The sequence below is a fragment of the Simochromis diagramma genome, unplaced genomic scaffold, assembly GCF_900408965.1.
Source record: "Simochromis diagramma unplaced genomic scaffold, fSimDia1.1 OVJJ01000747.1, whole genome shotgun sequence".
Classification (NCBI taxonomy): domain Eukaryota; kingdom Metazoa; phylum Chordata; class Actinopteri; order Cichliformes; family Cichlidae; genus Simochromis; species Simochromis diagramma.
In genome coordinates, this window is record NW_024386897.1 from 1,561,129 (window position 1) to 1,575,061 (window position 13,933).

General features: G+C 39.9%; 1 protein-coding gene across 1 annotated transcript; it reads left to right on the forward strand.

The window, feature by feature from the left end:
• Positions 1–821: 821 nt before the first annotated feature.
• LOC120735106 (beta-2-glycoprotein 1-like) lies at positions 822–5,912 on the forward strand. The gene is made up of 8 exons (XM_040034285.1): positions 822–960; positions 1,450–1,626; positions 2,106–2,202; positions 2,597–2,673; positions 2,998–3,186; positions 3,789–3,968; positions 4,104–4,301; positions 5,606–5,912. Exons 1-8 carry the CDS (start codon positions 891–893, stop codon positions 5,668–5,670), a joined length of 1,053 nt encoding a protein of 350 aa, XP_039890219.1. The 5' UTR covers positions 822–890; the 3' UTR covers positions 5,671–5,912.
• The last annotated feature ends 8,021 nt before the right edge of the window (positions 5,913–13,933 follow it).

The following is a 13,933-nucleotide window of genomic DNA, read 5'->3' on the forward strand; positions in this document are numbered from 1 at the left end:
CTATTATTACTTCTTTGTGAAGAAAATCGCGCAGTTTCATTTGAATTAGTGTGCTATTTTATTTCAATTCATTTGAGTTCGGGCATTGATATTAAAACTGTAGCTGCTCATACAATGTTTCTGGCTTTGGTTTACAGTAACATAGATCCTCACAATCACTAATTTAGATTCTATTTGAGAAATGTGTCTCTTTCTACATAGATTCAAATTTCTCTTGAGTTTTAGCTCAGTAAGACAGATTTTCTTTATACTGTTGTATAAGACATCAAGCATGGACACCATGAGCAATGGTGACATAGGTGAGTGCAGAAATTTGTCAGCAATGATTGATTTTAAGGCATTCTTATATTGTAAGGCATCTCTGACTCACTTGTGCTAATGTTTCTCAAACTTTTTGTTGCATGCCAAACTTCAGATACTGAAAAAGGTTCAAACTCTTCAATTTTTCATCAGCTGGTAACATAAATGAAAAAAAAAAAAACATATCCAACTTAGATTCAGTATATATTTTTCTGATTGTCTCCTGCCTGTGGTGACTCTTGTCCCAAGGAATTGCATTAAGCTCTGCAGAGTAATTTATCCGCTACAAAATGGTGACACAGGAATGTAAAAAAGGTTCCAGCGTTGGGCAACAATCGTTGTGGCAACAAGGGAAAGTCCACTCGTCCAGTTTGTTACTTCCAGTAAAAGGTCACAAGGATCACAATCTGTAACTGCAGATAGCGAGCAAAATACAGAAAACAAAACAAAGATAGGCAGTAAGCAGTTACTTCATGTCGCTCTTATCTATTTACTCTAGAGAAATACAAACAGCAGCAACAGAGCGAGTCGGTATTTGAACCAGTGGCCACAGGAAAGTACTGAAGAACATCTGAACACTTCAACAAAAGATGGAACGATGGCTGACTTTGCTTCTGCTGTTTCCAGTTCTGTTTTTTAGCACCGTGACATCTGCCAAGGGTATTATTTCTTGTTTTTTTGATATCATATGTCTTGACTGTATATACATTTTTCATTTCACTGTTTTCTGTTTTTAGGATCACATCATCGCAATAGCCTTGTTTTAAAGAAATGTACTTTTGTAGTGCAGTTTTTATGTTAATGATTATCACAGAAGTAAAATATTTGGGTTTTTTAGTTATAAGGAAATCAATCAGTAATCAGTTACTGAAGTACGATCATAAATGAGTGTTTTTGAGCTTCATATGCAAAAAAACAATACTTTCAAGTGAATACTGTTTCTCTAAAGTAGCAATATTCGTTTTTTTTAGTAAAAATACGTTTCCATAATTATATGTGAATAATTCATTTCTATGGGAAAATGCTGGTGTTCACTTTATAGTGCTGTAAGGCTTGGTTTTAGATATTTTGCAAATGTAATAATATATAAACCCTCAGTTAACTTGACAGAGTGCATACACTTCTTAATAAATCATTTTGTTTTCAAAGGATGTCGCAGACCTCAGCTGAATGCCAACATCAATGTGGCTGTGGACCAGATGTTCTTTGACCCTGGTGTGGAGTTAGCGCTGTCCTGCAAAGAAGGATACACCCCCATCTCAGGCCCTCGCAAAATTGTTTGCACTACCAGTGGAGCGTGGTCAGCCACTAAATTTCTGTGCAAGCGTGGGTCTCCATTTTTTTTGTGAGAAATTAACATCTTGGAACTGATTGCCTTGTATTGTAACTTAATATCAACATAAATTCATCATCTTTCATGACGCATTTAAGATTTTCAAGTAAATTGTCTCCTTAATAACAACACTTTTGCAGAATAATTTAAAGGAAACTGTAATAAGTGCAAATATTACTAATATGTTTCAATTTGCTCTAGAAGGAGTGTTTTTTCTATTTTTTGTAGAGTAACCTAATTTTAACTGTAACATTTTCTAATACTACTAATTGACACGCTTCATGTTTGTTCTTATGTTGTAATATATATTATATAATTTAAAAATGTTTAAATAATGAAAGGGTTAGACTATATACAGTGGGACCAGTATTTGATGGTTTCATGAAAGAACAGAATGCAAATCTTTTTCTGTTTACATTATTCTTCAACAAATAAATACCGAAACTTATCATGAACATATTGTTTCTTGCAGCAAAGCTGTGTCCTTATCCTGATTCCCCACCTAATGGAGACTTATACTACGAGGATACTGTCTACCAGAGTACGATCAACTATACTTGTCAGGAAGGGTAAAGGAAGAGCATCTTGTCAAATTTTATTGTGTGACATCGTACACCACACCATATCTTTGCACATCCACCACAAACCAAGAGTAATAAGACTCCATAATATGCAGTAAAAGTAGATGTACAACCAGCTGCTGTTTTTGATGCGCCATTTAAAGACAAATTTGTTTCTTTAATCTATCGGGCACTTTGTTCTCGCTAACGCTTTGGTTTTTTGGCGTGCAAATAAAGAACTTCTAATGAGGTGCAAAATTCTGTCTAGTGGGAAATGCATGTTTAGTAAATAGCAATCAAACATTCAGTCAGCCTTTGCATTCAAATAGATTTAACATTTTTGAGTTATTATGTGATTAAACATTTTAAGCATTAACTTAATGAATAATATTGCACTGCATAGGTATATACTGTCTGGATCCAGCACCTCTGTCTGCCAAGCCAATGGAACATGGAGCTCACCTGTACCAGAATGCATAGGTAGAGAATCACAAAGAGAAAATATATTTATTTCTTTATTTATTAAAATTGTATTTGATGTATATAAATATATTCAGTGTTACAGCTATCTGGAATATGCAGTTGTTCTTTCTTCGTACTGTTTATATGTTTTTATATGTATAACATTCAGAAATAAAATTGATGAGAAACAAGAATTTACTGAGTGGGCTGAGCTGTAGAAGGCCATGCAAATTATTACATACTCTAAAACAGGCACAAGTTATAAGTAATTAGGTAAGACACTTGACAATTTCATGTAACGATACATATCTAAATTCACTCATTGTGTCTCTCCTGTCGCAGCTGTGACCTGTGGTCTTCCTCCGATCCCAGAGTTTGGGATGATTGTTTACAACACCAGGGTTAGAGGGAACACCACTGATTACGGCATCACGGGGACTTACAAATGCCTGCCTCCATACGCACTTTTCGGTGATGCAACGGCAGAGTGCACGACCAGTGGCACCTGGACCAAGACACCTGAATGTCGACGTACGTGAGGATGTAAAAGCTACAGCGGCACTGCAGATGTATTTTACTGAACAAAACCATCCCTTCAAACTAAAAGAAAGCCCAAAAATATATGTGTTAGCTTTGACGTGTCACAATTTCAAACTGTTAAAAAGCTGAGGATTAGAGTTTAGTATTTATGTCAGTAACAGTAGATTGATTAAACTTAGGATAAAACTGAAACATCTTCCATTTAGTTCTGAAAACTTTAAAAATCATACTTTAAAAAGTATGAGCGTCTCTATCATACTCCATAATTAGATCATAACAAGCATAGTAGAAGTATAGTTGTTGATTGAATAAGTATCTTTTCAAATCAGGACAGGATGAATGATCAAATATGCAGTTAATGGACAACTCGTGGTTCTGTTTGTTCACTGAGAATAATGTGAAATCTGAGGAAAAATACTATAAATCTAAATACATTTGGACAGATTTTGGAATTTTCTCCCTTCTTAGCTGTAAAGTAAAATATTCCTCTCCAGTAAAAAGGTCATAATGATGCAGAGCTATGAAAGACAGCATGAAGCCTAGCTACATTAATATTGTCGTCTAATCAGTCTACTGAAATTGCTCCTTTACAGGGGTGACTTGCTCTCTACCAGAGAACATTGATAGAGGCTACATGTCAACCAATGACCAGAGAGACTTTGACTACCTGGAGACCATCAAATATGGCTGCACTGGAGATTATATAGTGGAGGGAAGTCTGCAGATTGTTTGCCAGCAGGATGGAACTTGGTCTGAGAAGCCATCCTGCAAGGGTAGGACTGTAGCCAATATCACATCTTTTAAACCACACTTTATTTTCAAAGAGCTGCGCTTTTTAGGAGATTATATTAGTTGAACGGAGACCTTCATCTCTTGTATTTTTTAATTCTCCTTCTTGTAACTTACAGCTCCTTGTAAGATTGGAATAGATAGAGGGAGGATACTTTACAAAGGGAATAAAATGTGGATTGAAGACTTTAAACCCAACAAAGTCTTCCACAAAGATATTGTCTCTGTCTGGTGCATGAACAACGCCAGGAAATGTGGATATTCTGTGTCAACGCAGTGCATCGATGGAAGCCTCATGATCCCTGAATGCTATGAAGGTAAGGTCTATTTCATAAAGAAAGATAAAAGAAAGCATAACAATACACTAGCAAAAAATTAATAATAATAATAATCCATCCATTTTCTTCCACTTATCTGGGACTGGGATGTGGGGGGAGGAGGAAAAGCCCAGGCCCCCTCTCCCCACCCACCTCCTCCATTTTATCTGGGGGAGCATTAAGACATTCCCAGGCCAGCCGAGAGATATAATCTCTCAAGCGTGTCCTGATTCTGACCCGCGGCCTCCTCCAAGTGGGACATGCCCAGAACATCTCACCCGGGAGTTGTTCAGCACGCATCCTAGTCAGATAGCCAAACCACCTCAACTGGCTCCTTTCAATGCAGAGGAATAGTGGCTCTACTCTGAGCTCCTCTCGAATGGCCAAACTCATCTCTCAGTTCATTTCCACTGCTTGTATCTGCAATCTCGTTCTTTCAGTCACTATCAATGTAGTCGCTATACCCCAATCTGTCCCTCTCCCCTCACTTGTGAACAAGTCCCGGAGACTTAAACTCCTCCACTTGGGGCAGCAACTCGTCCCTGAGCTGAAGTGGGCACTCCACCTTTTTCCTGCTGGAGACCATTGCCTCAGACTTGAAGCTGCTAGTTCTCATACCAGCTTGGCTGCGAACTGCTCCAGTGCAAACTGGAGGCCACCACCTAATGAAGCCAACAGAACCACATCATCTGCAAAAAGCAGAGATGAGATTTTGAGGCCACCAAAATGGAAGCTTTGTAGGTCTCACACCACATACTCCCACTGGGTACCACAGGGGATGCCATTGAATGCTTCCTCCAAATGCACAAAACACATATAGAACTGGTCCTGCATTCAAAGTCTATGCCAGCACCCTGACATAGACTTCCTGGGGAGGCTGAAAAGTGTTATCCCTCTGAGTTGTCGCAGCCCCTAAGGTCCCCCTTAATATATAGATTTCTTTTTTAACAGGGACATGCCAGTAAAAGTGACATATTTACAGTCTTCAACAAGTAACCAGTAGACTGTGACACAGGAATTTGTACTAACTTTCCATGTGGAGATGCTAAAAGTACTCATTTCCCATTAGAACTATTATCACTCAATCGTGCAGAAAATAGCAAAGCACAGCTGCACACATGGGTTCTTCTGCTGTCTGCTTTCTTGAGATAACAGAAAATATTTCCTTTAACTGTCCTCCTTTTTTTCCTGTATCTTAATAAATGTAAAGATGACAGTTCTCCTCAGCACTCTTCAGTTATTAAGAGCTTAAAGTTACTGTGAATATTTTAACTTGTTCCATGTTTCATTGTGTCTTTTTCCAGAGCCCAGTGGTATAAATTATAATCTCCATTCAGGTTCACTTCCATCAGAAATTCAACAATGCTGAAGAAAATGCAGATGCCAACTGAGGTGATGCAATAGGGAGCACATGTTAACGCATTCTGGTCGCTGAAATTAAAGAATGTGGTTTCACTGAAGCTACATTTATGTTGTAAAAAATGCAGTTCAATTTGTAGTAGTTTTATAATTCATTTATGAAAGGAATTTAAATTTACTGTGTTCAGGATTGAAACACGATGTGTGGATATTACTTTCCATTAAAGGCCAGGAGACAAGTGTTCACATTTAGCTGTTGCTCAAAGTGTGTATATGTCTGTGTGCGCATTTGCAAGCTGGTTTTTCAGAGTACCTTTGATTCTATCAATTCACATCTAGTGTCCTGTTAAATTTAGAGATTATTTTAGTGTTTCATTGAAACTGGTAAAGTTCTTAACAAAATGAAGATTGCTGCAGTTGTACTGCTGTTTCTCTACTTACACAATTCTCTTAAATCCCAGAAAAATGGTTCAAAAACCAATTTAGACAAATTCTATGATTAAATTCAAATTTATTTGAATATGTAAAAAAAAAAAAAAAAAAACACCCACACAAAACAATCAGACAACTTATAAACAAGCACTTGGTGACAGTGGTAAGGGAAAACTGTGTATTAACAGAAAGAAACCTCAGACAGAACCAGGTTCAGAGAGAGGCAGCCATCCATCGTGACCCTCACTCCCACATGTTTACAAATTAACATCACATAAAGACATGGGGTCACAGGGAGTGAAAACTATTCAATTCAACTCAATTTACTACAGTTGTATTTATATAGCAACAAATCACAACAACTGGTGCATTAATGCGCTTTATATTGTAAGGTAAAACCCTACAGTAATACAAAAAAGAGGAAACCCCAACAATCATATGACCCCTTCTGAGCAAGCTCTTTGCCGACAATGGGAAGGAAAAACTCCCTTGTTGGTCAGTGGTCATGACAATTTACATATCAATGATCAAGGAACTGACCGCACACAGGCCACTGTTTGCCAGTGGTGCTAGTTTCACTCATTTTGTAAATTTACTTTTTATAAGGGTGGGATCCAAGTCCAAGTCACTTGGATGTGTCACGGGTGTAAGTTAGAAGGGAACCCCGGGAAGAGCAGCAGGGGATGATCACGGGACCAGAAAGACAAGTAAAATCTTGTTAAAGTAATTAATAAAATATATACTTTATTTACAGCATAAAAATGTATCCTGATCAGGGGAAAGAATAATTAAAAGAACATAAAACTAAACCCAATAAAGGTCCATTCCGCAACAGTCCCAATCAGTCTCCGCCACACTTAAGGCTGATAACAGTCCACCGAACTCCACCAGTGGGGCCAGGCTGACAGCGCCCTCCAGTAGTGTCCTCCACCACTCCGCTCCGCTTCCGCTAAACACAGTGAAGCAGCGGCAGTCACCCATCCTGTACCAGGGATGTCTTTATACATTTCTACAACGGGATTTACCCCGCGAGGGCCTCTGCGAGGGCAGAGCTCTAAACTCCGCCCGCCGCTGCTCTGTGCCTAAAGTGTTTTAGCTGGTGTCTTGCTGCCACCTGGGCGAAGTCTGCCATCCATGGACCGAAGGCCCTCCTGTGGCTGCGCCTGCCGTCACGCTACTCCATTGCTCTCTCCTTCTCATCTGCATCCAGCCACACGTGTCTTCTCTGACCTGCCAGACCATCTTATTGGCCGCAGCCATCAAGAGAGGCCTGATTGATTTCTGTCCCCTGTGTCTACTTAGGGAAAGCAGGGGGCGGAGTCTCTCCGGAAGAAGATCCAATAAACACAATAAAAGCATACAACACACTACTATACTCGACATTAAAACACAACAAAGCAACAAAGCAACACTAGATAAGAAATCCTTCTTGCCCAGATGATGAGTGATGAAACATTTCTCAGACTGAAAATGCTACATCCAGATGAACAGAATCAACTTTGGGAGATTTCCTTACGTGGATGATTGAGCATGCGTCAAGACAATCAACAGGGTCCTGTTACTATATCAGCTTTATACTTTATACCAATCATCATAACAAGCTTTCCTTAAAAAGACATGTTCTTGTGTGTCAATGCAGCCAAATAGTGTAGCCTTTTGGGTGTTAAAGGCAGGAAAAAAGACGAAAGAGAGCCAGAGATTAATTCTAACTAATGCTTAAAAGAGGATAAAAGAGAGTAATAATGTATACATTATGTGAGCTATGGCCCTATAATTTATGACAAGGGAAGTTATAAAGGAAGTAATAAAGATTTATGACAGTTATAATGTTAATGACATGTCATACAATTATTATATATCATACCTGGGTATAATTGACAACAACATGATGAAAATATGATGATGAACATATGGAACAGCATTATGAATATTATGTTTGAGAATATGATTCATTCATTCATAATGATGTCTTCACTTTTTAGACAGCTGTTGGCTGTGTGTGTTTGTGTGTGAGAAAATATGTTAAATGATAGTAAACAGGTTGTTGTCATTAAACGGTTGCTTTTGTGACAACAGAGGGTGATGGTGATGGGGGCAGCTGGAGGCTGCAAACCCGTTGAAAGTCTGTAACTCATTTTATGTGTTTATTTAATCCGAAAAAGGAAAATCGCAATCCAAGTGAGACTTACACATTCTACAGCTCCATGTGAGTCGACTGTCCAGGAGCAGACTCTGAAGAGACAGGTGAATCTTCACACAGCAGCCAGTCTGGGCCAAATGACAAGACCTTAGACTGACATTTCGAGCACCGAAGTGAACCACAAATAAAGCAATTTAAAAAAGAGGTGGCCCAACCCAGGTCTCATCAGCCAGAATTTCACCTAATGACAATAACCATTACTCAGGGTTCGAGCCACAACCTGAAGCTCCTCCCTGAAGCACAAATAAAGCAGTTTCAAAGTGGTACCAGCCAGAAACCGGGGGATGGCTTTTACCCGACCAATTAGAAACACAGATGTTTTTACGGCCTTCTGATAAAGGGTTTGGTGTTTAGTATCCCTCAGACAGTGGGGGAGTTCAGGACGTCACACTGGCGCTCTAGATGTCAAGCTTCTGCGTTGACCAAGGAAGATTCGGAGCTCATCAAAATAGACGCCGGTGTCCTGCTGTGCTTATGATACAGTAAAGTGGAAATTTTCCTACTTTGCCAAAGATTTTTATTTTTCATGCCTCTGTGATTTTTATTTTAGATCACAGGGACAGCCTTTTGTCATGGTCCTGCATCTCTGACCCAGCGTTTTGAGCTGGTTGTAGACTCATTATTCTTTCTGGTTATTTAAGAGATCACTTAAAGCCAAACTATAAAGTCAGTACTTTATAATTTAGCGTCCTGTAGTGCATTTCAGTTTATTTCTAGTTTGTTGGTTGCATTATGTTTAGTTTTGCTTCCCCGGTCTCATCAGTCAGGGCATTTATGTGAAAAGTAAAAGACCATCTTTGAATCGAGGAGGGGGCCTAGTGGTACATCTTTCACCATCTTACAATGCTGAGATTGCAGCCATTCCCCAACTCTCTGTGAATGGTACTCATGGCCTTTGATCAATGGTCATTAATCAAGCATAACAACACTTACATGCTGTTATTCAAAAGCCCATGTGATAAATAACATATTAATATAATAGCTCCTCAAATATTTCCTGGACACTAACATTTTTTATTTGAGAGTTTTAAACCAATATCAATAATTCTATCAATAATTAACCTCACGGTTATTTGTTGATAGACCTCACACCCAGCTGTCCAGAGCACCTCAGGCTGAGATCAGGGATACTGCCTAAGAAACAGCTTTGTGTTTTCTTATCAAGGAAAAAATGATTTTAAAAATATGTCTGTAAGATTGAGAAGACACTTTGCTTTGCTGAAAACACTGACCTCTAGCTCACAGAGAAATCGCACAGCTATATTAGAAGAATGCTCACCAGATTTTATGCAAGCTGTAGGCAAGCTCTGCATCAACCTTTTAAAAGGTAATATCCTTATTACAGATTGCCAGTATAAAAAAAAAAAAGACGATACAAGGAAAACAGACTAATGGCTAATAAGTGAGATGGAGTCATGCTACTACTTCTTACTACGGTGTTACCTATCATGGTGGCAATATGTGCAATTAGTAAATAACAATCTGTTTCCATACATGTATTATCATAATAACAATAAAAATGCACAAAATGTATTTGATCTCTCCTGAACAAATCAAACGGCTACATGAAATGAATCTAAATTCAGGACAGACAAGAAGAAAGTTGAAAATGATCTGGATTATCAGACTCAAAAGGCTACAGTGGCTGGAATGATGATGGTGAATGAATCTATAAGCCTGTCACAGTGTGAAAAAGGACCACAAGTGTACACGCTGTCCGTTCTTATTTTCTTTTTTATTGTAGAGACACACTACTGACAGTCTCTTTCTCCACTTTGGTTGAGCACCCACTCGTGACACTCTGACACTCTGACACTCTTCTCCCACACTCTGCTCCGGCTGCAAAGCCAGATACCACCAGGTGATATGGGCATCCTTCATGCGGTGGAACCACTGTAGTGGGGCGTGGTCCGAGCAGAGGGTGAATGAACGTCCCAGGAGGTAATAACGGAGGGAGTTGACCAACCACCAGATCGCCAGGCACTCCTTATCCATGGTGCTTTATTTTTGCTCACTTCCTGTCAACTTCAAGCTGATGTAGAGTATTTGGCACCTCCGATCCCAACTCATCTGTTTCCCAGAGAAGCGGTTTCAGCCTCTCTCCATACTTTAAGGAGGTTGAGGTGATATATCTGTGTGACCGTACAACTTCTTAGTCTACACCCCCCACTTGCCGTGTGATCGCTAAGGGCCCTTGCCACTTGGCTAGTACACTTGGCCAGTAACTTTGAGCTAGAAGAAGTGAGTAATACAGGCATTTTATGTCCCAGTGAAAATTGCCTGAGTCTAGCCCCTCTGTTGTACATGCACTACTGATGTTCCTGGGCCTGGAGCAAATTTCCCTGTGATGGCCTTCCCAATGTGTCCAGAAGATACAGACTTTAAAGGTCCAACATCGTCTGCGGCTTCTTGTTACTCAAAGGGTGAAAATCCCATGGAGGTGTGGGGCACCTCCCACACTGCAAACAACAGAGGGTCTAACCAGCGAACCCAATTGCACTCATCGTCATGAATTAACTTACAAATCATGGACTTTAAAGTCTTACTGAGTCTGTCCACCAGTCAATCAGTCTGAGGGTGGTAGACACTGGTCCAAACAGATTTAATTCCCAGTCATTTGTATAGTTCTATTAGTGTATGAAACATGAACAATGTGCCCTGGCCAGTCAGTATCTCTTTCGGGATGCTGACTCGGGAGATGACCTGAAACAGTGCCTGCCCCACACTCTTTGCAGAAATTGTGTGCAGCACCACTGCTCGGGATGGTCTGCCATTCGCCATGGTCTGGGCACAGCCCAAGTCCACCAAGGCCTAGCGTATACCCCTTTGGAACCTTACTGGTACACCGTACATCCCTCTCAGACCGAGGTTGTTGGAGGGCCAGCAACACGAAACATCTGCTCCATCTTGAACAGCAGGCTGCTGGTAGACATGCCTGGGTTGCCCACACCTCCAACACGGCTGCCTCGACGCTTGTTCGGCTCACAGTGAGTGAGGTGGGGTGTCTGTAGCTGCTGTGACCTGTACAAATAGAGCACAGACAAGCGGGTTAGTGGCCAACTTTGGCCACTACCCTGGAGCATCTTCCTCAGAGCTTGGACTAGTGGTTGTGGATGTCCTGCTGCTTTCCTTGGCCAGTGTTATGCCAGCATCCAGGCTGGCTGGCCAGTGAGAGTGGACTCATTCTGCGGTCTCTGTGGGGAGCCCCGCAAAGAAATGCTCCTCCACCACCAGGCATAGGCAAAAGGTCGGTCCTCCGGGCCACTTTCAAACACCTTTGTCTGGCACTTAGACTGGTCCTGCAGCTGTTCCAACTGATGATATTTATCGCTGCTCAGCTTTCCAGCTGCATCCCTCCACTCTGCACACCACACAAAGCTCTTAATTCAGGTCCTGGCGTCCTACTCATATAGGGAAGGCATGATTAGATATGGTCAACAGCTTGTTCTGGTCAGCCTCCCCGACATACCCTGAAATCACTGCTCCAGCCCTCCACTGCAGCTGAGCCATATACAAACCACATATGACTGTCATACATATTTTATTACTTCCTTTATTGCTTCAATTGTCATAAATCATAGGGCCATAACTCACTTTTTAACATAAGGTATATCTTATCATTCTCTGATTCTACATCATTGGTAATAACTGCCTAAATCATAGGTGTCAAACTCTGGCCCGCGGGCCAAATTTGGCCCGCAGCCTAATTACATTTGGCCCGCGAAGCCATACCAAATGACTATTAGAGCTGGCTTACTGGTATTATACAGCTAATATATATATTGTTTAGTATTAAACTTTGCTTGTTCCATATTCAGTTTTTCAGCAAAACGTGTTCGAGTCCATAAGAAAAGATGCATTCTCATATCTGGAGGAAGATTTTTTTTTTTTTCAATAAATATTAAAGTTAGCCCGCGACTTTGTTCCAGATTTGAATTTTGGCCCACTGTGTATTTGAGTTTGACACCCCTGGCCTAAATCAAGGAGATTACAATAAATGCTTACACAAGCATCTGACAAAAATCAGTCATAATATAAACTGTAACAGTATTCACTTTAGAAGAGCTGTAGTGCTCTGAAGTGAAACCTTTAACTGACAGGACACAATTTGTGAAGCTGGGAATATTCTTCATCATGCTTGGATGTATTATACGGAGCCCCCCAGGGGACATGGGAGAAAAAAAAATTAGGGAGGAAAAAAAAAATTAGGGAGGAAAAAAAAAAAATTAGGGAGAAAAAAAAAATTAGGGAGGAAAAAAAAATTAGGGAGGAAAAAAAAATTAGGGAGAAAAAAAAATTAAGACGGACTTTTGCGAGACGAGCGCTCACAAAAGTATGCGAAGATCTCGCAAAACTCCAACAATGGCGGCAGCTACTTAGTTGTAATATTACTCTTTCTGGGTCACAAATACACTTTAAGATATTTTGAGGCGTGAATGTAGTTGTGTAAACGTCAGATACCTGCTCGTTTACAAGACATCACATATTTGCAAAAGTGCTCCGACGTTTTTGAGATCTGACACCCACTAGCTCGAAGCTAAGAGACCTACTACAGCCGGGAGGAACACCGCTTTCCCGGCACATCGTGCCTCGACCTCCCGGTCAGCTTCGAGCTGGCGGCCTCCGAAGAATGCGGCTAAAACTTTTGCGAGCGCTCGCAATACTTTTGCGAGATCTCGCAAAAGTCCGTCTTAATTTTTTTTTCCTCCCTAATTTTTTTTTTCCTCCCTAATTTTTTTTTCTCCCATGTCCCCTGGGGGGCTCCGTAGTATTAAAATTAGTATTATTTGCAGATGGAACAAATATTTTTTATTCTAGGGAAAAAGAGTCACTGGAACTGATCACTTCAAACATGTGAAACATAAAAAAAAAGTAGTTTGGTAGGACCAAATTATCATTAAATCTACATAAAACTAAAATTTGTTATTCGGAAAGTATAAGGTACAAGTGCACATAGATGGTGTGGAAATTGATACATTTAATAAAAATAAATTTCTTGATGTGATAATAATTGATTAAACAGGATGAAAACAGCAATAAAATATTGAACTCTTTAGTCCATATATCCCCAATCAGGACAATTACTCTTAGTGCAGCTTAGATCCCGGCTAAAGACCAGAGGTGACCATGCTTTTGCCCTGCAGCCCCTAGCCTCTGGAACAATCTTCCTGCTGCTATTCGCACCTCTGATTTCATCCATTTATTTAAATCACAGTTAAAAACTTACCTGTTTGACCGAGCGTTTTTGGTTAGTTAGTGCACATTCCCTATATTTTATCCCTATGTTATTTATCTTCTCTTGATGTACCACTGTATAAATACCCCCACCTTATATTTCTGAATACTCGGTGATTTTATCTTCTAAATTACGCTCTGATGTTTTATTTCTTATTTTATGTGCATTTTTTGTTTAACCAGCGTTTCTCATTTGTTAGCTTATTTTTACTCTGTTATGGTCTTATATCTGTTATGTTTTTAACCTTGTTCTGAATCACTTTGGTGTACCTTCGGTTTTAAATGTGCAATATAAATAAAGTTGTATTGTATTGTATTGTAATATTATCAACGTTGCAAAATATGTGTGCGCGTGTTTATATACAAGCACACACACAAATTCGTGATAGGACATGACATAAAAAGG